The 26,334-nt window shown below is 35.9% G+C and overlaps 1 protein-coding gene across 2 annotated transcripts in view; it reads right to left on the minus strand.

Annotated features, from left to right (window-relative positions):
* LOC145672080 (metabotropic glutamate receptor 4-like) overlaps window positions 1-26,334 on the minus strand; it is a 489,770-nt gene that overhangs the window by 31,724 nt on the left and 431,712 nt on the right. For both annotated transcript variants that reach the window (XM_081741333.1, XM_081741332.1), the window contains exon 7: window positions 11,048-11,197. In XM_081741333.1, coding sequence (XP_081597459.1) covers window positions 11,048-11,197 — 150 coding nt within the window. The remainder of the gene's footprint in view (window positions 1-11,047; window positions 11,198-26,334) is intronic.

Genomic DNA, 26,334 nt, shown 5'->3' on the forward strand with positions numbered 1-26,334 from the left:
TTTATGCAATGTTGCCATCTGCAGTGTTGAAAAACAAAGTGCATATATAAATATGATGTGTTCTAAAAGTAAAGTCATGAGTAGAAACCATTTAATCATTTGTGATTTTACGTACATGATGTTTTGGCAACTGAAACCGTACAAAATTATTCCTGAGTCAGAGAATCCGAAAGTAGGCGTAGGTTAAATACATTGTTACCTTCTGCCGGATTGTTTATTTGTAATATATGATATTTGCAATGATTTTGGAACTGTCGAAATTTTAAAAATTGTTTACAAAGGTCCCTTGTTTTGTAAAAATAAAATTTCAGATAAAGTCTTTGAACTTGTAGATCCTTTAACTGGAGAATCTTGTGGCGTACATTCTATTGATCGTATGAGAGTGTGGAGACCCACTCAGAAAACTAGGAACATCTGGTTAGAATTAGCTAAGAAACATATACATGAAAAAGAATTTGATTCTGTAAAAGAAAATAGTGAAAAAACTGATTCTTGTGAACCGGAAACTTTAGTAAATGTGAATTCTTTGAATATAACGAAAGTTAGTTTATCTGTTTTCAACAAGAGCGAAAGTAATAAGTTCAATGTTCAGTTGTTGTTGAAAGAGCTATTAAAATGTGACACGTATTTGCAATATTTAAATGATAAGCTAGATTGTCGGTATCGCACTCTTATGTTAGCTTTAAATCATTTGCTTAATCCTAAGCTAAACAGACGTGACGTGTAAAAAAAAAAGTCACGGATATGATTGTTTTCTAAATACTAATATGTAAGAAAACGTTGTTCGTTAGTATTCATATGTAAAGGAAATATGAGTTAAAAACTCGTTTACATAAATTATCGTATTGCTTTGCGATAAGTTATCAAGACTAACTGCAAGATTTTAAACCACCAGTTGTACGAGGTGAGTTGTTTAGCATTCATGTATTATTACAATGTAAACGATGATAAGCTCTAATTTTATTAGAGTGAGAGCAAGTTTTTGTGTGTCAGTGGAATACTGTAACACGAGTATTGAATTATGAATGGCAACTCCCCCCCCCCCATTTATTTTTAACCTTTGGGTTCATTTTTCTATGTTATATTCCTACCTCACTAGAAGGTCTTGTTGCCATTCCAAAGGGGTGGGATGAAACTATAAATGTATAATGGGGAAGGGAGACTTAAAAATTTAAGTGGATAGGCGCTTATTAGCGTAAAAGTGTGGCAGACTTACTTCTATCCGGCCTCACTCTTATTGTAACAGTACAAAAGAGTGGTAATAACTTTATTTCATGTAGTTATTATATTTAAATGATGTGTAATCCTTGTATTTGTGAATAACAATTTTGTTTTCGTAACTTCTTTGTCAGAATAGCGTGAGAAGTGCAAGTATGCTTCGTCATTTATGCAATTTAAGTATAATGTGTGTAGAATAAGTTTATTCATTTCCTTTTGTGGAATATTGGAATATATTAGTTAAATAATATTTGTTTTATCTATTTGTTGAAAAGTTGAGTAATTCGTAATGATTATTTGTTTATGTTCTATAGTTTTCGCATAATATCGTAAAGTAAGTAATGTGAATATTTTACCTCTAAATAATGCCATGATTTCGTATAATGTTTGTGTTATTTTTAATAATAAGAGCGCATATAGCAATATTGTAATTCAAATATTAAAGGTATATCATGAGAATTATTTGTATATCAATTGTGAGTCATGCACATATAAATGTTTAACTTAGTGACAGTGCCGAATGTTAAAAAAAAAAAAAAAAAAAAAAAAGACTTTACATATAAAAGCCCCATAAACTTTTATGTAAGCGTATAAATGCCCCACGCGTTTGTCGTTTTACTACGTTAAATGAAACTTTTTCATCTAAATGAAGTGTAACTCGACGAAAGTTCTTATAAAATTCCTAGTGAACTAGTGTTCATCTTGACTTTGGAACAGTGATGATTATTGAAGTGAAACTACAGTCAGGGTTCTTGAACGTTTACCATTATTCAATGGTGCACGTACATTCCTTTCGACCGTCAATGTAACTGTACCAAAATTTTGCTTAAAATATTTTTCGTATAAACGCAAATTCTGCGTTAGTGCATTATGTGACGTTCATCTGAATTTGTACACTTTGTGTGGTATGTGTTTCTTATTCGTGCTGCCGCCTGGTGGTGCTAAAAGACAGGGTAGAAGAAGAGGAAAAGGAAAGAAATGAGAGGCAATAGTTAGTTTTTCGATGAAAGTGTGTGTGTGCATAGAATGACTCGACAAAAATTCTAGAACAAACTCGAGCCTAGAACCCAATATACTTTGAAAATATATAGATATAATATACTTTTTTAAAAAACTTCGATATTTGTAAAACCACGTAAACAATCAGTAAAAATAGTGTTGTTGATGTGGATGTTTTGGTGATTTTTACGTAAGTCGTCGTCAAAGTAAATCAGCCCCAAGTAATATTTTATAACGACAAGGGGGCGTGATCGAGATTACAAGTGAAACAAAGGACTTCGCAAGTGGTACTTGAAGGTAATGGACTCATGATTACCGACGAAAGTAAAAATGTTTGAATAACATAGTTTCTTCAACAGTTGTTGCATCATAATGCTGGTATTACGTCAGCCAGGATAGACTGTTTCATAAATTCTTAAAATTGGAAGAAAGGACAATCTCTCAAGAAGATTATTTCGGATTCGTAGTGTGTCTACCAAAATGTGACTACAGTAACAGGCGCCACGACGAATTAGAACTGTTCTTGTAAACGATTTCAAAACGTTTCTACGAACTTGCTACGTAATTGGGGCAATATATCCAAAATAATCAGTGTGTTACAGGTATGTTTAATTATTGAATAAATGGCACTCTAATGTTTAGATTTGTTTGTTTTCTCTTTTTCTAGATCGCATGACGAAGTAAGATTATGGTTGTTACGTCACTTGGAAGTAATCTATGAAAGTGGGTGATGTTCTCATCTATTTTTCATAACACGCCTTAGGTCTTCGCCCAGGTGATTCCGTCCGAATCTGGACCATTACGGTGGGGTGTATCGCGCCTTCCTTGAACAATTGTCGTGGGGACGAATTTTCTGAACCCACAAATAAAATAGTGCAAAGCTATATTATTTGAGGGCGAAGAGTAGAGAGTTCTCCACGGTGGCTGGTTAAGGATGGTGTGTACCGGGCAGCGCTATGCTGTACCGTAATAAGTAGATGGAAAGATTTCTTTGACGATTTGCTTAAGACGCAGCCAAAAACTAATGCTCGTGGAGAAAAGAAAATGCACACAGTAGAACCGTATATTCAAGAACCTAACCAGATAGAAGTAGAAATCGTTATAAAGAAATCAAATAAACACAAATTTTTGGGTACAGACGAAATTCCGGCTGAGTTAATTCTAGCTGGGAGCGTAAAAATGCAGAACAAGATAAACTCATCATCCTTATCCGGAACAATGAGAAATTGCCACATGAGTGGAGATAATCACGCTGAGAATAGCTTGAAACAAGATGTGTTGTCATCGTTATTATTCAGCTTTGGTATTCACTAGGTACTCAATAAGATATGACGTGGGCTGATGATATGTCTGAAAGAGTACGGTAGGAGAACAATAGAACGAAATGCAGAGAAACGCTTGCAGGGACATGGGTTTAGAAGTAAATGCAGAGCAAATTAAATACATGGAAAGTCGCCGTGACCGTAATATTGCAAATTATGAATACGTCAAAATATCAATACCGTCGATACTTTCAAATATCTAGGAACAATATTAACAAACAAAAACCATATTCACGAAGAAATTAAATGTCGACTAAAAGCAGGAAATTCGTGTTGTTACTCAGTTCAAAATCTTCTGTCTTCGCGAATTCTGTCGAGGAATTTGAAGATTAAAATATATAAAACAATGATCATGCCTGTTGTGCTGTATGGTTGCGAAACATGGTCACTTACTCTGAGGGAAGAACGCAGACTGCAATTATTTGAGAACAAGATTCTGAGACGAATATTCGGACCAAGAGGGGTGGGAATGGGGAATGGTAGATACTTCATAACGAGGAACTACATAATTTATACTGTTTACCAAACATTATTAGAGTCATCAAGTCTAGGAGGCTCAGGTGGGCAGGTCATGTAGCCAGGATGGAAGAAAGTAGGAACGCTTTCAAGACTAATCAGAAAACAATCATTATTAAGACCTAGGCGCAGATGGGAGGACAATATTAAGATGAATCTCGCAGAAGTAGGAATACAAAGTAGAAACTGGATCCAGTTGGCTAAGGATAGAAGTCAGTGGAGAGCTTTTGTGAACGCGGCATTGAACCTCCGGATTCCACAGACCATAGAGTTAGTGTTCACAAATTATTATTATTATTATTATTATTATTATTATTATTATTATTATTATTATTATTATTATTATTATTATGTAATCGTCAAGAGTAAAATTAAAATAATGTTTTTAGTTATACAAATTGCTCATTCACTACAAATAAAGTAAAAAACACTGCGACATATATACACAAAAGGATAGAAACTATGAGTAAGCTTTCGCTAAATGCTTCATCAGACAGCGAGATAAAACCTAGTAATTAAATTAATATTATGAAATGCAACAGTGACCAAGTAGGCCATAAATCGCTTTACACTAGTAGTTATTCAGTTCTCAATTGACTATAGTAGTAGTAGCTGATTAACGTAAACAATACGTTATAATTGGTTCGTGAATAATACCTTTTAAGAAGTGACTTTATAAAGGATTTGAATCTTGTTACACTTATTAAGTTTCAAATGAATAGAAAATTTATCAAAGGATGAAATTGCATTGTTGCGTTCAAATTCCCTGCTTTCTTTGGAGAATCCCTTGTGCATATGCTGTTGCAAAATAACGTTTACAACACTTGAGGAGTGAATCTATGCATTTAAAAAAAGTCATAAAGTTCATGTACAAAAATGTTGCTGAGTGCATTGTTTCTGAGTGATGAGCCATCGAAATATCGGAAAAATGAACTTTGAGGGCACCATAACGCTTGGCCGCATTCGCAATAAATTCGAAGCCGACGGAACAGTTAAAGATGTGCACAAGGAAAGATTCGGCTGACCACGAACAACTACTAATCCGGCTTCCAGTGTTGCAACGTTTCACCCATGGGCGACCAAAGAAAATTTTCTAGGAGGGGGTTCAAATCCCTGGTTGCCATATTACGTTTGGTATTTTTTATTTGTATTAAGAAAATCTTAAAAAAAATAATACATTTTCGTGAGCCGGGGGGGGGGGGAAGCTCGGACCCCACCCTGCCCTCCTCTTCGGGTGCCCATGGTTTCACCCGATCACCACAAAAATCAGTGAATCAACGAGTGCGTGAAAGTGGGATGAACCAGTGAAATGTAAGACACATTTTGAAGACGACAAAGTCGAAAGTGTGAATGAACTTTTTTTTTTTAAATACAACAAGACGGAGCCTAACCTTACTACCAGTGGCGTCTCCTGACGTGGATGTTAGGGCGTTGGCAAGAAAGGAAAAATATATTAATCCTTATAACCATAGGCGAAACTGGAGGGCTCCCCTCTCCCCAGGAGCAAAGATTTTTCTTTCACCTTTTTTATACTAATCGAAAATAATGTGATAAATTTACTTCAATTTACGCAGAACTATTTTAGTGGCATTTGCATTCCACATACTAGTATTTAATAGTGAGTATACTTTGCCCGCCCATCGATTTCTTGAATATAGACTGTGCCTGGAAGTTCTCGCAATTTTTGGAAGTAAGCAACCATGGCCGTCCTCCCATAATGTCCTAGTTACGCCAACCTAAAAATAACAATTTTTCTTTAACAATTTATCCTCAAATTAGAAAGATGAATCAAGGAGGATGTTGTTACGTAAAGAATACATTTAATTACGATAATTATATAAGTAAATATACTCTCAAAGTATGAAACCGAAAATCAGAAACAAGCAATTATTTACTTACAATTACTTGAGTTCCAGCTCGAGTCGTCTTTCTTTGCTTAGGAACCTCTGGATTACTTTTTTAGAAACAGTAATAGGGAGCCCGAAACCGTAAGACTTGAGGATGACCCACTATCGACAAAGTAAATGAAAATTAAGGGAAGAAAAAGGCAAAATTGAAAAACGTTCTGTAGCTTAACGTCCAGCCTTTTTTTTATTATTATTATTATCAACTGACCCTTTGAACACAACTTTATTGGATCGAGAGAAAAAAGATTCTGTTTCTTTCCACCGCGTTCCTTACATGTATTTTAGAAAGAAGTCGATTGCACCCTTAACTTATGAATTGAACGATATGTTTAACAGTAAAAAAGAACGTAGATCATACCCCATCACAAAAATAATAATTAAAAAAAGTATTCCGTATTGCTATAAAACATCTATACATCTACAGATAAATCTACTGACTTAGCAACACTTGAGACAAGCAGAAAACCCAAGACGTTGACTTTCTATACAACTCCTTGGATCACAGAAAGACGAGGTGAGAAACACGAAGCGCATGCGCAATATGAGTCTTCTAAAGCAGAGAAAATTCAGCCAAAGCGTTGCCAACGACTTACTCGCAGAGTTGCCTCCTCAAAACATGACGGAGATCACACAGCACTTCTCTGTTTATCTGCAGTTCAACAGCTGATTCTGTCTCGTTGAAAATAATAATAATAATAAAATCCATAGTTCTGGCGATCCGCTTAATTAAATTAAAGTACTTTTATTCATTTTTCGTTTGGCGTTAACACAGGACTTGCACACCCAGAGAAGACGCTACTGCTTACTACCATCAAGATGTCATGTCGTACCTCGATAAAACTATTTGGATGGTGGTCGAAGAGGTCCTGTTGAGTACCCCCCTCGGTCTCCTGATTTGACACCTCTGGACTTCTACCTCTGTGCGACCATCAAGAATGGCATGTATCGACAAAACCCAACAATAATCGACGAGCTATATGAAAAAATCGTAGAGCTATGTGCTGCCATTACGCCAGACAAACTAACAGCCGCAGTCAGTGTGTGGTTTGGCGCTATGGGCATTGTATAGAGACAGCTGGCGATCATTTTAAACACATATCATAATCCTCTCACAATGCCAAAATTTGACAAAGCAAGTCAAATTTGTCAAGAGATATGGACCAGCAATGAGTATATTTGTTTGGACTTTTCTGTATATTTTAAAATAACGTATGTAAACTAAGCATACAATTTTGAAGGTGTAGAATAACTAATAAAATATATTCCTTTGTATTTCACACAACGGCTATAGCTTCTTCAGAGGGGTATTTTACATGAAATGCACTGTTCATATAATATGAGATTTCAAGGACCAAAATTCGCTTAAACTAAAATTATAACAACGTAAAATATGATTTTACAAACTCTTGAATGTTGTTAGCATAAACAATAACTTTTACATCATATACAAATCAGTTGTATTTAGGAATGATATTAGAATTACGCAGAGGAAAGCTTAGAACTAAAATTAAATGCTTATCTTCCCAGCTTTTCAAGATAACTCACAACAAAACTGCACAAGAAATTTAATTCTCTGAGCTATTCTTAAATTTGACTATAAGAAAATGTATTTTTTATTTCCATGATAAATATAACATAATTAGGCCTATGTGGAAAATAAGGCTACCATATATACCCCTCTATTGATCAAATATATTACTCTGGTCTATGAATTTATTTGCTTCGGCTCTTCCAAACTTAAGATGTGTAAAAACACATTAAGAATAAATAATAAAGAAACTAAGTATACCTGATGGGTAACAAGAAATGATATAAAATGCAGTACAGTACTGTATGTCTACTTTTGGGCCACCCTGTAAAATTATGGCATTTTTATTTGTAATATCAAAAAACTCGAATAAGGATTGCCAGATCATTTATTTTATAAACCTAGCCAATTTTGGCGGTTTTGCTACTTAACGGGAAGATTTTCCATCTAATTGCTAGTGGACCATGTCACAAATTCCTATAGGCTGATTCGAACCAACGACTTCTCTCACAAGAGATGAGGAAAACAGCCATTCAGAGCACAATACCAATTATACACTTTATAGCTAAATCTAGCCATTTTCTAGGCAGTAAAATTGTTCTTTAGCTATTTGCTGTATTTTTGGTCAGTTGCATCCAAAATTGCCCATTTCTAGTCAAAATGTCCTTTAGAAAATGTACTAAAACTCTTTTGCTACTATTCCTGCTTGTAGTAGTACTACTTACATGTTACAATGTATCTAATTATCTTTTTGTATCATTCTCCCTTATGCGACACAGTCTGACAGCAAACCAGGATTACCATCCTAATCCTATCCTAACTATATATAAAACTACATGAACTCACTCACTAACATAAAATAGCGGGTAATTCTGTTTGATGTGAAAAGTCGAAATTTGGCATGATTGTAGCTTTTCGGGATTAATCCAAAGGAAAATTGATAAAAGTGAAGGGGGGGGGGATGAAGACATTCCCTATTATATTTAAAAGGGTTGTTTTGGACCTATAATCTCATGATTTAGATACTTGGAATTGGAATAAAAACTTAAAAACCAGGTATGTTTGTATGTTTAGTTAGCTTTACTTAAGTGAATCACCAAAATTAAAAATTTTCAACTTTAGAGTAGTTTTGCGGAGAGCTAAAAGATCTTTCCCATGTTATTTGTATGAGACCTTCTACACCCCAAAATTATGAGCACTTCCTGTAGGGCTACAATGATAAAATTTGGCGTGATCGTAGGTTTTCGGGACTAAATCGCAGAAAAATTACCAAAAATAAATATTTTTAACTTATAAGGGGCCTAAAGTGGGGGAGGGTGAAGAAATTCCACATGTTATTTAAATAGGCCTTTTTTTGAACTATAATTTTAAGGTACTTGGAATTGGAATAAAAACTTGAAATTCGGTATGCTTGTACGTTGTGTTAGCGTTACTTAAGTAAACCACCAAAAGTAAAAATTTCCAACTTTAGAGTGGTTTTATGGGGAACTGAATAATCTTTCCCATATTATTTATATATACAACTTCTACACCCGAAAATGTTTAGGCACTTCGGGCAGGATTAGAACGATAAAATTTGGCATGATTGTAGCCTTCCAGGACTAATTCACAGGAAAATTGCCCAAAGTGAATATTTTTAATTTTTAGGGTGTCTAAAGGGGGTGCAGAAATTCCCCATGTTATTCTTTTCTTTTAGGTAGTTGAAATGGTAAAAGAAGCTTGAAATTCGGTAGAATTGTGGGTGTAACTGATACGAGGCCGTAGGCCGAGCAAACATGGTGGTCTGGGGACAGAGCCCCCAGCTAGCGAAAGGGTAGTAGGGTTAAAAACTCTATATGAGGATTACAGACTTTTCGTTTATCCATAATAATTTCGATATTAAGTTACTTTTCGTATGTGTCTTTTCAAGTGTATTTTCGGCTAAAACTGGACATATTTAGAGTTGAACTAGATCAACAGTCCACCAGAATATAGATAACATTTGATAAGAATTACAACACTATTACAATTCGAATAAGGGCTACAAACAAGGAAAATAATTCAAGAGATATTTGGTGCCTCTAGTCAATGCGAATAAAGCGTATTCTAAATCCTTTTAAGTTTAAATTAGGACTGAAAGTGTTCTATTTGAGAGTATCATGACGAATGTTAGAGTAGTTTTAAATGTACGACGATGACTCAGGAAGTAATGCCTGCAAGGTGATACCTTTATTTATGCTTGACAGATAGCACGGATAAAGGTATCAATGGAAAGCTTGCAAAGTCAGCTACAAATGGTGGCATCATTTTTCCAACATAGTCCTCATTACGGGCAACACAGTGTGCCAACGCGAAACAAGTTTTTCATGCCGTCGGCGAAAAATTGTAGTGGCTGCTGGTGACACAATTGTCAAACTTCTGCTTCCACCTCTACGTCACAACTGTAGCATTGGCCATTAAGGTGATCCTTAAGTTAGGGAAGAGTCAAAAGTCGCAGGGCACAAGATCCGGACTATAGGCAGGATGAGGCAGAATGTCAACGAACACTCTGCTATCAGATGGGACAACTTTGAATGCTTTGGCGCAGGAGAGGACGTTTGGCGGTATTCCATCGACTGACATTTAGTTTCCTGGTCGTAATGGTGTATCCACGACTCGTTGCCGGTCATGAATGTTCCTTGGCGCACAACCTTCTGTAGTCAGAAATTCAATAACACTTCGCTGTTTGAACCGGACGTCACCACTAGATGTTATGGATTGCTCTATTACTCTGGAACGAAAAGAGATAGGAAAGTCAAACAAGTGACACTCTATAGCTTAAACATCAGTGCATTAGAATGTTTGCAGTACTATTGGCTAAGTAGCGGGCTTGGAGACATTACTTTCTGAATCACCCTCGCACATTCAACGGTTAAGTTTTGTGCTTCTTTTATTGTTAAATTCTGTTATCAATAGTTTTACAAAAGTTTAGTTATTTTTTAAAATCCAAATTCTGTGCTTAATTTAGTTGCTTATTGAAGGTACGTGTTGGCAACACTGAACGTTGATAAAAGCCAATGACTGCTGGTTATATATGGCTACAGTGGATGAATGTTAATGCTTCGTCTTGCTCGTTGTTTTGCTGTTTTGTGTTCAGAAAACTACTACATAGCATAACAGTTGCATTACTGATATGAACAATTTAACATCTCATTCGTGTATTAATTAACATTTTATTCGTTTACTAATTATGAACTGTTGAATTCTGCAGCGTGTGGGTTTACATGTAACATTTCCTCCATTGGTTAGTTTAGCTTCCTTCACACAAAAACACGAGTCACCACAATATTGAGAAACTAAGGGACAAAAAATTATCTAACGTATTAATTACCGTACACAACAATTAGTACAGTAGACAACTGTTCTTCACTTGGTCCGAAGTCATAAAACTTTAATTTTTACCGATTTGGTTTCCCTCACGAGCTGTCTCTGGTAATTCTTAAACACAAATGAAATAAAAGGAAAGAAATCGATGCTCTAGCATATTACAGTATGCACTGTTTTTGTAATAATATATGATGTTGTTTGAAAATACGCACCTGACATGTTTAATCTAAGATCTCCCTCGGTGTATTCGCCAACTCTCACCCATTCGAAGCGTCCGGGACTTTCTTGTTTGAAATGAATGATATTGTATCGAGCAGGGCCATCTCCTTGGGGATCAAATTTAAACCTGTCTCCACTAAGACCTAAATATATAAAACAGAGATTATCGTTACGTCATTAAAATAGATATTCATACAAACAGTTAATATATTACACATACATAGTACAGCACTTCATAAAAATAGACTGAAAAAAAATATTAGTTTCTCAAGAATAGGTGAACCTAAAACTAATCTGCATAAGTTTACAAAATTATGCTAGAAATATCTTATCGTGGGAGATTACTAAAGTTCTCTGACTGTAAAGACCTGTAATGATATTGTGCAGTTTATTAAAAAAAAAAAAAGAAGAGGAATAAACAAAGTTTTTAATTTAGGTATAATTTTTAAAATGTAAAATATGTTTATTTGTTAAGATTTTGTATTTAAAATGTTTGTTTATAAATAACAAAATAGTTTTTAATTTTAAAATAGTTTTAGGTTAAAAAAAGTAAAACTAAAAACAAAAAAGTATTGTTTTATAAATAAAAAATAAATAACTAAAAAAGGGCTTATATAAGTTTTTAACAGAGGTATTAAAGATGTTTTTTTTTTTGAAAGGGAGTGTTAGACAGATTTATATTAATTATATGTTAGGTTGTTTTTAGTAATAGTTTAATTATTAAATTTAGAAGGGATAGGATGGTAAAAATATTTTTTATAAGTTTTTTTATTAAAAAATTATTTTATTAAAATAAAAGTTTATATAAAAATAGAATGGTAGGTTTTTGTTAATTAGAATTTTAAAATAATAAAATAAATTTTATTATAAATAATTTTGTGGTAAAAGTTATATAAAAATTAATATTTAATAGTTTAATAAAATTTTATTTTTAGTAATGAAAATTATATTTTTTATAAACGTTTTTTTAAATTTATAAAAATCAAACAAACTAATTAAATTAAAAATATAATTTGACATTTTAAATTACGATATTATTTTAAAACTTCTTTTTATTATAACTTGACGAAACAGCAGTATTCGTAGGTCTCCTTTAGAAAATTTCCCTCGACTGACACAAAATTTTCTCTTTTCTTATCAAATTTTTCCTAGTTTGTTGAGGTCAATTTCCTGTGACAGAAAGTATTGTGATAAGATTAATTTAGCTATACAGGGTGGCCCAAAAGTAAGTATACAGTCCCGTACTGATTAGCTCACTGTATTTTATATAATTTCTTATTGTAGACTGGGTTTCTTTATTATTTGTTCTTAATGTCTTTTTACTTATATCTTAAGCTCGGAACAGCCGAAGCAAATAAACCTATAAACTAGAATTTATGCTAGATCAATACAGGAATGTATACCTACTTTTGGGCCACCCTGTATTAAAAGAAGTGCCAGCCACATTTGTTTTGTTCATATGCATTTTGCTTCTATTTTTTTACTTATTTCTTAACTTTTTTTTTACAATATACCCACATACACCCAGTCAACCAGAGGCGGATTCAACGAGGGGGCTATAGGGGCTATAGTTCCCCCCTTGAGTCTCAAGTATACACTGGATAAAATGGGCTTCAATCCTGCTTTTACATTAGATAAAACTGCAAACTATGGTTTAGCCTCTCCCTTGATCATATCCTGGATCCGCAACTGCAGTCAACAATGGGTAAAAATTATGCTACTTTGAACACACACACACACACACATACTACTGCTTTTGTATTGCTTTATTTCTAAACAGGGTGGGGCAAACGGGACTTGTGCTCCGGGCGCCGGACTGGGAGGGCGCAAAATTGGGCAAACATTTGAGGGAACGTTTTGGTTTGGTTCGTCATGGGGCGCTAAAGCGAGTTCTTGTCTCGGGCGACAACTAGCCTTGTTACTTCGCTGTTTCTAAAGAACAAAGAAAAATTTAAGCATTTCTGTTGGTCAATCAGTCAGAGCAAGAATTTCCCTGGATTTTCACGTTTTATCGAAATAAATCACCTTTTTCCCTTTTTGCTAAATTTATCTACGAAATTTCACTAGATTAGGGAATTTTTTCTCAAATTACGAACACTGGTAAAAGAGATGTTAGCTAATTATGACTGTCTCACAAAGTTTTCGTTATAAGCTTACTGTTACGGAAGTTTACTTTGTGGCCAGTTTTAAAAGTATTTCATTAACAATTACAGTAGTGGCATTAATTCTGAAACTTCTGAGAATTTTGTTCTAAATTACATTCAGCTGTTGATTTGAATTACAATGGACCTCTTTATCAGGGGCGTCATTTCAGACTTCGCTTGGGGAGTGGGGGCAAGAGCATCACCGACATAAGACTTTCACGTTTTGTACTAGTATATTAGTAGGCAATCTATTAAAGTATATGTATTCCTCAAACTCTTGAGGGGCAATTGCCCCCTCCTGCCCCTCCTAAATGACGCCCCTGCTCTTTATTGAAGTCAAAGTTTTAGGGAAACAATAGAAATGTCTCTTAATATTCAGTATTTCACAAAGCACAGTGTGAGATCAACTACAGTCCTTTACAAAACTAGAATTTCGGGTTAATTATTTAGCAACAGACAAATTCTAGTATATATTTATATGAATTACTGTTGCAGCTTTATATTTTGTTCGATAACCTTTCGTTCTGCTTACTGACTCGATCCTCAATATTAGATCTTTTCTGTGCTGTTATTACTAAACTGAAACCAAAACTAGTTGAGTCCACTGCAGCTTCCGGTTCAATTTAATTTTCATAGACATAATGTGGCAATAAATAGGTGAAACGGTATTCTTTTTTAAATCCGAGTTTAAGGTCATAAGGATAGATTCTACTTTCTTATCACTATTTTAACCAAAGGGGGACACGGCCTCTCACTGGTAGATCGCTTATCTCTGGTGCATGGGGTCTTTGGTTCGATCCCCGACCAAGTTAGTTTGTAGTAAACAACATCATGTCCGTGGGTGTTCTAGGGGTACTCCGGTTTCCTTCCACATTCTCATTCCACTAGTTCTTCCATAATCATTCAGTTGCCCTAATCATCCGTCTTCCTTAGCCTAAAGGGCATATTCGTGGGGCGTTAAACTGAAAGATTTCATTTCATTTTATTTTTATTTCAACCGAAAGTTATGGAAATATCTAGGTATACTGTACTATTTTCACTTTCAATGTAAAGTTTATACATAATTGTATTTACCATCGGCTTTATTAATTATATTACATCATTTGGTCATTATGATCTTTTGATCATAATCATGAGGAAGGGTAGAAGCTAAGGGATGAGAATGAAGTGCACTTTCACATCACATCACAGGGGTAAGTGTTAGATAGACAGATGCAGGTTAGCTTCTCGCCTAGGGGCGATACTAGGCATTGATGAGAGACAGTGGGAGCCCTGTTAGATACAATAGGTGTCACTGAGCATGTGATGGCCAAATGTAAGGAAGAATTTCATCGGAGCAATATGGCTGGTAGTAAGCAAAATCTGGGTGGTCTGGAGGAAGAGTAAAGCGGTAAAGAGTGAACAGTAAAGCGAGAGGAGTAGGACTAAACGGTGTAAGCAATGGAGGGGGACTGCGAGCATGTGCTTCGAAAGCATCATGGAGAAAGGGTTGATTGAGTGCAAGGCGACGGCAGATGAATTTGGTGCGAAGGTCTTCAAGATGGTATAGGATGTTGGGAAAACTGAGTCGCTCATAGAGTTCTCGGGTGGGACTAGGAAACTTAACTCGATAGGCAATTCGTAAGGCATGGTGTTCAAGAACTTTGAGTTTTTCGTAATACTGAGAGGAAACAGACAGCCAGGCAGTGAAACCAAATGTGAGGATGGGACGAAGGAGCACTTTGTACGTTTTCAGAAACGTGTCGGCGTTAAGTCCCCAAGTAGTGCCTGTCAGACGCTTCAGTAAGTTGAGGTGAATATACGTTTTACTAGTAATGTCTTTTAAGTGTGGTTTCCAGCTGAGATGATGTTCAAATGTAATTCCAAGATATTTGACTGTTTTTGTAGGTAGTAAGGGTGTGCTGTCAACGGAAAGATTGAGAAGAGTAGGGTTGCGCTGGATACGGGAGCGAGCGTGAGGTGGAAGGAAGACTATTGTTTGAGTTTTAGATGCATTAATTTTCAAGCGTCAGTGAAGACACCACGCGACGAATGTATCGATGGCTTGTTGCATACACACATTGATCTGATGAACAGTTTTATACGTGGCTAGTAGGGCAGTATCGTCGGCGTACTGGAACAAATGGACATTTGTTGGAAGAGGGGAAAAATCAGCGACAAACAGAATATAAAGAAGGGGAGAAAGTGCAGAGCCCTGAGGGACACCAGAGTGGATGAATATAGGAAAATACAAGGTGGAGTTAATGCAAACGTAGGCCAGGCGACAGGTGAGATAGTTGAAGATGAATCGGATGTAAGGTATGGGAAGTTTAAGCTTATTGAGTTTATAGATCAGTGCAGGATGCCATACCTTATCGAATACCTTTTCGAGATCAAAGAGAACTAAACAGAAAGGGCGTGAAGTATTGTAGTGATTGGTAATGTAATTACTGAGCCTGAGAAGTTGATCATTGATACTATAATGTGGACGAAAGCCAGCTTGTTGAAAGGGGAGTAGGTTTCTAGACGACAGAAAGATATGTAAGCGTTTAACTATGATGCGTTCGAGTATTTTACTACAGGTAGATGTGAGTTGGATTGGACGGTATGACTTGGTGTCGGCGGGAAGTTTCAGTGGTTTCAAAAACATGAGTGTCTTGGAGGTTTTCCATTGAGCGGGTAAGTAACCAGTACGTAGGATGAAGTAATAGATGGCTGATAAAAGGTATAGAAGGGAGAACGGACTCTCTTTGATCTGGCGATATGTAATGTTGCCCTGTTCAGGAGCAGTGTTGCGTTTGTTTGCGAGAATCGAGGTGATGTCTGGAACTGTGATTGGTGCTGTTAAAGGAGTGTCAGGAAGTGTGTGATCTATATTGGGTTGAAGATTAGGTGAGGTTAGGTTCAGATGATCAGCTGGATATGGGCGATGTGGGTTTGTAGACGGGAGAGGAGTAAAGATACCCTGCAGATAATTAGCAAAGGCATTGGCTTTGTCGAGGTCAGTATGTAGAGGTTGATTTCGGTCTACGAGAGGATAGGTGGTACGAGTGTTCTGCCCAGTAAGAGTCTTAAAGCGCTTCCAGTACTGACTGGGGTGTGCTGTAGTGCCTAATTGATTACAAGTTTTGATCCAAGAGCGTAATTTGTATGCCTTAAGGTAATTGCGGACTGTGCGAAGAAGTTGATGATGATGGTGAAGGGACTCGACATTGCCAGTATGTAAGTAATCTCTTTATAACTGACGGGTGCGCTTAATGAGAGGAAGATAATGTGGAGGAAGGGGAGGGCGAGAGAAAGAACATTTAAATGAAGGGATATATTGGGTTGTGGCAGAGGTGATAGCATTTGTGATAGTATCCACACAAGAATAGAGTTCAGACTGAAGTAGAAGGCAAAACAGTATTTACGGTTTCCTGTATACAGAGTCTGTATTTTGCCCAGTCGGCCCGATCAAAACGCCTGACCTCCAACCTATAAATTTGGATTTCAAACTTTGATTTACGGTTATTTGTGATTTCACGTTTAACAAAGACAAACATTTTAAAGAATATGTAATTTAAATAATTATTAAAAAATAGGCCTTTTTCATAAAGTTTATTTTTTTAAATTATTGTTCAAAGCCTTTGCATTTTAATAAACATTTTCCACAATCAATGCAAATGAATTGTGTTGCCATCTTTGGAGTTCTTTAAAACTATACGTTTATGGACGTTTGTATGTTTGTGGCCCAATCCTTTTGACAATGAGATCTCGGAAACTACAGGCTTTAGAAAGATGATGTTTTCACTGATCGATTGCAAATTTTGTGTAGATTGTCCAGTTCTAATTCAATATTTAAAAAAACGTGACCATTATTTGTTTATCACATTTTTACAGGTACACTGGAAGTGTTGAAATTAGAAAAAAACTAAAACATCATATCCTACACGTTATACATTCCAACACCACATAATTGTATAGGGATTGCATACTTCTCAGGCGTTTGTTTCATGGCCAAATTATGAAAAACGAAGGATAACCATTTCTCCACTGTGTTTGTTTCATGGCCAAATGATGATGAAAAACGAAGGATAACCATTTCTCCACTCTAAGTTGAATATTTATTGTTTGGAGTGTTTTGCCCAATTAACACCATATATCACTGACATTATAATTAAATGTGTGTGTAATGTATTTGCTTATTACATACTGCATGCAAGAAGAAAGGAAACACTGATCATACATGAATTAAAAACTTCAACCGGAAGTAGGATCAAATCTTGCAAACGGTGCGAGATATTGAAAAAATAATCGAAAAAATCTCCCCATTATGGTATCCTTTGCCGTTTTTTTTTTTTTTTTTTTTTTTATCAAGACGTCTTTCATTTGTGTCTGTAAAGGAATATGTACAGATGTTGTAAGGAATGACAAGGAGATTCATGCTCATATGTGAATCATGCTCTGTGTAGAGGGCGCTGGTTCTTCTAGTATTTTTTTTTAAAAAAAGCTTAAAGTAGAATTTATGCACTCTTCAGCACGATATGAAGGATAGAATAACAGTTATCATTTAATTAATAGAATATCCGATACATGTGTATACACATATTCATTCATGTATGTATGTTTGTGTGTGTGTGTTTATGTGTAGGGTCTATGTATGCGAGAGAAAGAGAGAGAGAGAGAGAGAAAGACTGTATATTGAAAGGTTGCGAGACGAACAGGATCTCCCGTTAGATATCGAACCAATTTCCTTCCTCAAAATGTCCGCGCTGAGTGGTTTCTGATTACAAAATCAATTTCCTTCTTTCAATAACTTCCTCATGTGTGAATGTCAACTGTCATGCTTAAATATTTTTATTTTGACACTCAAAGATTAAAAAAAAAAAAAGTCAATCTTCTGTCCTTTTTTTTTCTTCTGTTCCAATTTCGCATCTGATTTTTTTTTCAAGGAAAAAAAAACGGATTGAAGGTTTAAAATCAATGTATTTGACAGGGTAATGATTTGGGTTTTTATGTTTACATTTATATGTATGACTAAAAATGACAACTGACAGAGGCGATTGAAGAAATAATGCGAATACGAAAACGACTGCGAGCCGTCATCAAATGGTATAGAAACCAATAATGCTATCACTTAAAAGAACCGTTTAGTAGTTTCAGTTTTGTTTCTCTGATCGATTGATCATGACAGTTTTTTTCTTTTCTTTTTCTACTCTTAATGTTATTTGATTGGCTATTTTAAACATAAAAGCGAAAGTTCTTGTCGTTTAATGTACAGGGTGGTACGCAAAATTACCGGTATATCTAAACTTTAGATCATTTTACCTAAGGACAACCAACAGAAAATTCTAAAGTCTGTAGCAATTAGAGATCTGCAAGGGTTCGGGCCGAGCCCGAGGGATTAGGCTCGATCCGGCAGGCCCGTGGGCCTACAAAGCATAGATCACTTCGGGCTTGGACTGGGCTTGGGCCGTAATTTTTTTAAATATACAACCATATTTCTCGGGTCTTTTCGAGCCTAACTTTGAAAATATATTGAACAACGATATTTATCGGACCATTCTTTTTGGAGAACTTTTAAAGCACAACTACAAAATTAAACCTTTAATTGTTGTAAATAAAATTACAATTTTGCGTTAGGGATCGCGGTGGCTCAGTGGTAGACCATTCACCTCTGGTGATTGGGGTCCGGGGTTCGATCCCAGCCCCCACCAAGTGAACTTTGTGGTGGACAAACACCGTGTGCGTTGGTTTTCTCGGGATTCTCCCGTTTCCTCCCACTTGCTTCATTCCACCATTTCATTCATTTCTCATAATCACCGTCTCCTTTAGCCTAATCGGCATAATCGTGGGACGTAAAACTCAAAGATTTCATTTCATTTCATTTACAATTTTGCGTTAATTATTAAGTTTATGTACTTCGGGATTATTTCGGGCCGATTTGATTATCACACAGGCTCGGGTCTAAAGACTAGAACTTATTTTGGACTCAGGTCGGGCTTGACATTATAAATTCACGAGCCGGGACGGTCTTAGGCTAAAAATTCCGGCCCGTGCAGACCTCTAGTACCAATATTTACGTGAAACCGCACCGTTTCGGAGAAATATGCTTACAGCGTGTTCGAGAATATTGTAGTATCAGGGCCGGATTAAGAGAGGGGCTTAGGGGGAAGTTGTAGCCCCGGGCCTCCACTCTGGTCAAAATCTCAACTAGCTATCTAAAATAAATCATAAAGATACAATCATCATCATAGAATAAAATATGACCAGAAATATATATTAAGTTCCCTACTATACTTTCACAGAAATGTATTAGGTGAAGTCAGCAGGGGCCACATACTTTTTTAGCCCAGGTCTCCAGATGGATTAATCCTGCCCCGTGTAGTATATTATGTAATATTCTATAGACAGAGCCAATAACGCACACGGGATTTAGTCCTCTTCGTCTCGTCCTGTAGGCGTGACTTTTTTCTCTCGTCTATCACTATTTATGTATTGCAGGGGCGTGTAGTGCATATTACCGCTGTTACCGGCGGTAGCGGTAAAAATACGACAGTTTTTCGTTGTTTTCATATGTCTAAATTTCATCATCAACATGGGAAGATGTTTACATATTTTCCTTTTCTTTCTTTTTTTCTAAAAAAAAGTTCGGACAGCCTATGCCGCATTTACATTGCCAGCGCCAAATAGGAACATACTGTTGTTGATACCGTAGATTTCAGAGGTAACGCGAACCCCGATAGCGGTCATTCACTCCAGAAGCACCTTTAAGCGTGCCAGCCAGAAGCCTCCTGCGCGCTCGTATTTGGACGTTCGGAATGGCCCTTATGTTACCGTTCGGCTGAGTGGAACAGGAAAAAATAGGAACGTTCCCTGTCAAAACAAGGAGAATCTAGAATATCATCAGCATGTTTATTCTACTCGCTTTCCTCTCGCTATAGAGGATCGAGCTGGCAGTGTGATTCAACTATACTGTTTCGTTTGCTTCCTAATCCAAGTATGGGAACTTGGCTGTAATTTCCGTATTCGTAAAGTTATTTCATTGTCTTAACAGTATACAATTTCATAGTAATGATAATTAGAGAGAAGTAAAGATGTTTTCCGGCGCTCCTTCTAATTCGTATATTTATTATTATTTAGGATTTATGCTAATTAAGTTGAAAATAAAGTGAAAATAATTATTTCTGATTTAATATTTCTTGTTTCCGATCATGAATCGACTTTCATATGTTCTTTAACTTTCAAATACTATCGTAACAGTGTAATAAAGTTACACCAAAAACTATTATACAACAGTTCTGTAAATTAGTACAATTCTGTTATTAAAAATTTTGTTTATTTTGTTTTTAATTTAGTATAGAATACTTTCGATTCAGAAAATTTCCACTTCTAGCCTACTAGTTGAATTTGCACTTTGATGCAGTTTGATGTTGAAAAAAGAACTGTGCAATCGTCTTCATCATACCGTAGTTTGACTGTCCCAAATTATGTTCGACAGTCTGACTAGTTTTCCATACGGAAAACTTGTTTCTCAAACATACGATGGAGCTTCGGTTATGGTTGGTGAGGTAGGAAGCAGCAGCCTCTTGTTAAACAGATAAATACAGAAGTCTATTTTTTTCATTAGGGCCTATCATGCACATAGGCTTAATTTTGTGTTAGAAAAGTCCGTTGACTGTACAAAAGGGTGTAAGCTTTTTCTAAAATTATGTCGGAACTTGCTTCTTTATTCTCGAAGTCTTCAAAAAGAACAAATGCTTTGGACTATGTAATCACAAGCCCGTATCCAGATGGGTTTAGGAGGGCCGGGTCACCCTAGATTTTTGCTGCCTCCCCAAAACAATTTCACGGTAGACTTGGAAATGAACTATAATATGGTGATTAACTATAATAAGGTTGAATCGGGCCCCCTAACTTCAGCCGGCCCCCCTACATTTTGGGGCTGGCTACCGGCCTGTGTAGTCAACAAAAGTATCCCAACAACCTCAAACACAAGGTGGAACTATAGAAGTAGGATAAATGATGTGCTGTATAGCTTTAAAGATGAACTGTTAGGACTCTAAATCTATGACGAAAACATCGACGAATGAGATTCTCAAACCAGAGTTCGTGTAGCAAAATTCTACCAAACCCTTCAAAGTTTTGACTTTAATTTTTTACTAGAACTGTTTTATGTTATAGGATCAAGATAAGAAATCTTGTTCAATATCTTACAGAAGAAAATTCATGATGTAAGTTTTTGCAGGAAAAAAATAGATGACTTTGAAGAATATCTAGGATCATTGAGAGACTGTTTCGATTATATTTAGTAAAGAATGGAAAAATCTGAAGAGCCACACTTTTCAAAAAGATCAAGGTAAATGAAGTGGGATTTGACTTCCCTCCCTAAAAAATCGCTGCCACTGCCTCTAGTCTGAAATGATTGATATGCTAAAAGAAAAAAGTACTAGATTTTCTGATATTGAAAAACTAGAGATACTTGTAATATCAATAATCGGTAACACGCCACTGATGTATTGTAAAAACACGTGTTCATAGTATGCTTGTAGTAAAAACATGTGGCATATAGTATGTGTGGGTGTACTGATCCTTGCAATATACTACTACACAGCAGGGCGCTCAAGACAGATGACAGGAAAGATTACGGAAATAAACGCCTACAATACGCTGATGACTGTTTCCACAGATTTCAGCATGTCAATGCGTTTTTTGACGCTCATTAGTACTCTGCCTACTTCTACTTCCATAGCTTATTTGTGTGCCGCGTGTTGTGGTTCACCCTGTATATCTCCGAAACAGTGAGATATCATCTAGATATTGATACGTCAGTGACGATGATAAAGTGGAGTAAAGGGGCGGGCGCCTTTCCAGTGGTATCGTTCACCCTCCGACTGCCCCCAGATTTATTTTTTAATAGTAGGTGAAATAATATAAAACTTATTTTCGATATAAATAATAATAATAATAATAATAATAATAATAATAATAATAATAATAATAATAATAATAATAATAATAATAATAATAATAATAATAATAGTCTCCTCAAAAATGTCTTGCACCTCCGCCTGACACACAAGAAATTATGTAAAGCTGGCATCGTCACTGTTGTTTTTAGAAGAATCACCTGTTCAAATTTCGACATATCTTTTGCGCACCGTCATGTATAGTGGGTGTGTTTATACTGGAAAGCGATACTGACATCTCCCCTCATCAAACTTTCGTTATACACGACGAAGACGATACTAGGAAGACGACAGTGCACAGTATGGCAGATGATTTATAGCACAAAATTATCAAACTTTATATTTCGTTTTAATTTGTAATGTTGTACAAAGATGAGGCGAATTTTAATCAAATGATCACATCAGAATGAACCATACAGCATGCTTGAGAGATTTTTTGTTGTTGAGAAAACCGAAATGAAATGAAACCTTTAAGTTTTGTCCCACGATTATGTCGGCTAGGCCAAAAGAGACGGTGATGAAAAGAAATGAAGAAAATTATGGAATGAAGAAACTAGAAAGAAACAGGAGAACCACGAGAAAACCCACGCACACGGTGCTTGTCCACCACAAAGCTCACTTCGCGCGAGCTGGAATCGAACAAGGACCTCGTGCACCAGAAGTGAACGCTCTACCACTGAAGTAGTACTGGCATGACCTGATCTCACTTTGGACTTTGACCCTAACCTTTGTGACGTCATAGGTCAAAGGTCAATGACCTTGGCCCGGGGTCAATGACCGAGGGGTACTTAAGACCACCCCCTCTAAAATTTGGCAGGGGTATCTTGGCCCACCCTCTAAATTTTGGCAGGGGTACATAGGACCACCCCCTTAGATTTTGGAAATTTCCAAATCTAAAAATTTGGTATGGTAGCTTAGGACCATAGTATGTACCTCTATTAGTATTGGGGGTCTATGTTTTGGTTTCAAATTTTTGAGTTTGTGCACTCATTAGTAAAGAACCGGAACTGTTTAGAACAAAAACCTCTGGCAACATTGTTTATCATGGTGCAATAGTACACGTCAGAACGATAATGCAACGTCATCAGTTTTGCATCATCATTCGAGATAGTATTCATGTTAACGTCATCATGGCTACTAGTCTGCAGTTGGGACCCCTATACATGACCATATAACCATATAAGGTAATAGGACCTCATCCAAGGGAATAAATTAGGTCAAAAACGAAACACGTGGTACAACGTATTGCTTACGTTTATATTTTGGCAATTTTGTACCCCTAAAAGGGAACGAGGTATGTGGTCCATCTTGTGGCTGAAAATCTTTCATTCGTGGAAGTCCTTCGTGAAATTCTACTGGAACCGGCATTGTTGCATACACGTCTTGCCATTCTGCATACTACCAGTATATCTTACGAAATTTCGCATTGATCATGGTTGGGAGATTTGACAGTAATCGCTTCACTAAAAACGTTTTTCCACACCCACTAGGTCCTGCGAGAATACAGGTAAATGGATGTTTCCACCGTGTATCCATGATGAACACTAACACCTTGTTTCAAATATGATGCGTATTTAAAGTGACTTTAAATTTTTTTGTTTTAGTTTGTAAATTCTTGCACTCACTGGTAAATGTTGACGAGAAACAGAAAACCGTTTATCTGTTTATCGAATAGTTGAAAACCGTTTATTTGTTAATCGAATAGTTAAAAACCGGATAAAGTTTGACGGTTAAGCGTGAAAGTTGATAACTGATTTTAAATTCTATTTGATTTTTTGTTTGAAATTTTTCAAAATTTTTGTTTGAAAATTTTTGTTTCAAAATTTTGTTTTAAATTTTTCGTTTGAAAAATTTTTCGTTTCAAAAATCTTGTTTCAAACTTTTTGTTTTTAAAAATTCTTTAGTTTGAAATTTTTGTTTGAAAGTTTTTTAAAATTTTTATTTTGAAAATTCTTGTTTGAAATTTTTGTTTGAAAGTTTTTGTTTTAAATTTTTTGTTTTGAAAATTTTTCGTTTCAGAATTTTGTTTGAAAATTTTTTCGTTTCAAATGTTTGTTTTGAATTTTTTTTAGTTTGAAGATTTTTGTTTAAAAGTTTTCGTTTCAATTTTTTGTTTTGAAAATGTTGGTTTGATTTTTTTAGTTTGAAAGTTGAAAAAAGTTTTAAATGCCATGAATCTTGTTCAAAGTTTCCACCTAATTCCTAGAGAACATTGACCAGGGACCCCGTCGCGCATGAAAACCAAATCATCGATCACGTGACCGTACTCGCATTTGACACTCTAAGGGTCCTACCAAATTGAAAGGGGATACCCTTTCATACCTTATAACCTTATCAAAGAGGATAAATTGAGTCAATAACCGAATACGTGGTTGTACTAAAAGTTTGGTAACTTTGTACGCTTGAAAGGACCACCGAAATTTATCGATACATATTGAGGTCCTGTACTCCGCTTAAATTGGACAATTTCCAAAATTGAAGGGTGGGTCAATGTACCCCTGCCAAATTTTTAAAAAGTTGCATTAATATACCCATGTCTTATGATAGGAAATGGACCCCTGTATACGCCCATATAATCATATAAGGTAATAGGACCTCATCAAAGGGGATAACTTAGGTCAAAACCAAACACATGGTACTACGTATTGCTTACGTTTATATTTTGACAATTTTGTACCCCTAAAAGGGAACGAGGTGAATCACCCAAATTTATAGTAATATATATTAGGGTCCAGTACTATGATACCAAATGTTTAAATTTGGCAATTTCTAAAATTTAAGGGGTGGGCCAAGGTACCCCTCCCAAAAATTTAAAGGGCTGCACAAATGTACCTATGTCTGATAATAGGGAATGGACACCTATACATGACCATATAACCATATAAGGTAATAGGACCTCATCCAAGGCGATAAAATGAGCCAAAAACCAAACACGTGGTTGTACTAAAATTTGGCAATTTTGTACCCCTAAAAGGAAACGAGGTGAACCACCCAAATTTATAGTGATACATACTAGGGTTCTATACTATTATACCAAACGTTCAAATTGGGCAATTTCCAAAATTTAAGGTGTGGGCCAAAGTACCCCTCCCAAAAATTTAAAGGGGTGCAATAATATACCAATGTCTAATGAAAGGTAATGAACACCCTGTATACGCCCATATTACCATATAAGGTAATAACACCTCATCAAAGGGGACAAATTAAGTCAAAAACCTGGGAAATTTGAATTTTTGGCAATTTTTTACCCATGAAAGGGAACGATATAGACCCCAATACTGATAGAGATACATACTATGGTCCTAGGCTACCATACCAAATTTTAGATTTGGCAATTTCCAAAATTTAAGGGGGGTGGTCCTATGTACCCCTGCCAAAACTTAGGGGGTGGGCCAAGATACCCCTGCCAAATTTTAGAGGGGGTGGTCCTAAGTACCCCTCGGTCATTGACCTGTGACCTATGACGTTACAAAGATCGGGATCAAAGTCCAAAGTGAGATCAGGCCACGCCAGTACTACCACTGAGCCATCGAGGCCGTTCCAGAAAATCGAGGGAAACGAATTTTTATGTCGCTTCTATGTATCATTCGGTTCCTATAATAGCAATTGACAATTTTTATTCTGTTGAATTAGTTTTTATTTATTTATTTATTAACTGTATAAGTAAAACATATATATTGTTCATTTAAATATAAAAACTAATATATATATAATGCTTCATCGGGGTCAACTCATTCGCAACCTGTACATAGGACAACGAGTCAAGATGCGCTTGAATGAAGGAGAAACCGATAGTGTAGAGATTGGTAGAGGAGTCAGACAAGGATATAGTATGTCGCCACAATATTCAACATTTACAGTGAATGTTTAATGAAGGAAGCATTAATGGGAATTGGAGATTTCAAGATTTCAGGGTAGATCATTAACAAGATTAGGTATGCAGATGATACGGTTATTATAGCTAGAATCAAAGAAGGACTACAGGAGATGATTGACAAAATAGTTGACACTGGAAAACTATATGGAATGGAAATTGACATCGAAAAATCGAAAGTCATGAGAATATCCCGTGGAAACGCGCCCCTATGGATCAGAGTAGAAGAAAGAGAACTTGAAGAGGTCGATAATTTCAAGTATATGGGAAGTATTTTGACGAGAGACGCTTCTTTCACCAAAGAGATCAGGTCAAGAATTACCATAGCTAAAGAA

Source organism: Thermobia domestica, chromosome 15 (assembly GCF_964235325.1).
Source record: "Thermobia domestica chromosome 15, izTheDome1.hap1.1, whole genome shotgun sequence".
NCBI lineage: Eukaryota > Metazoa > Arthropoda > Insecta > Zygentoma > Lepismatidae > Thermobia > Thermobia domestica.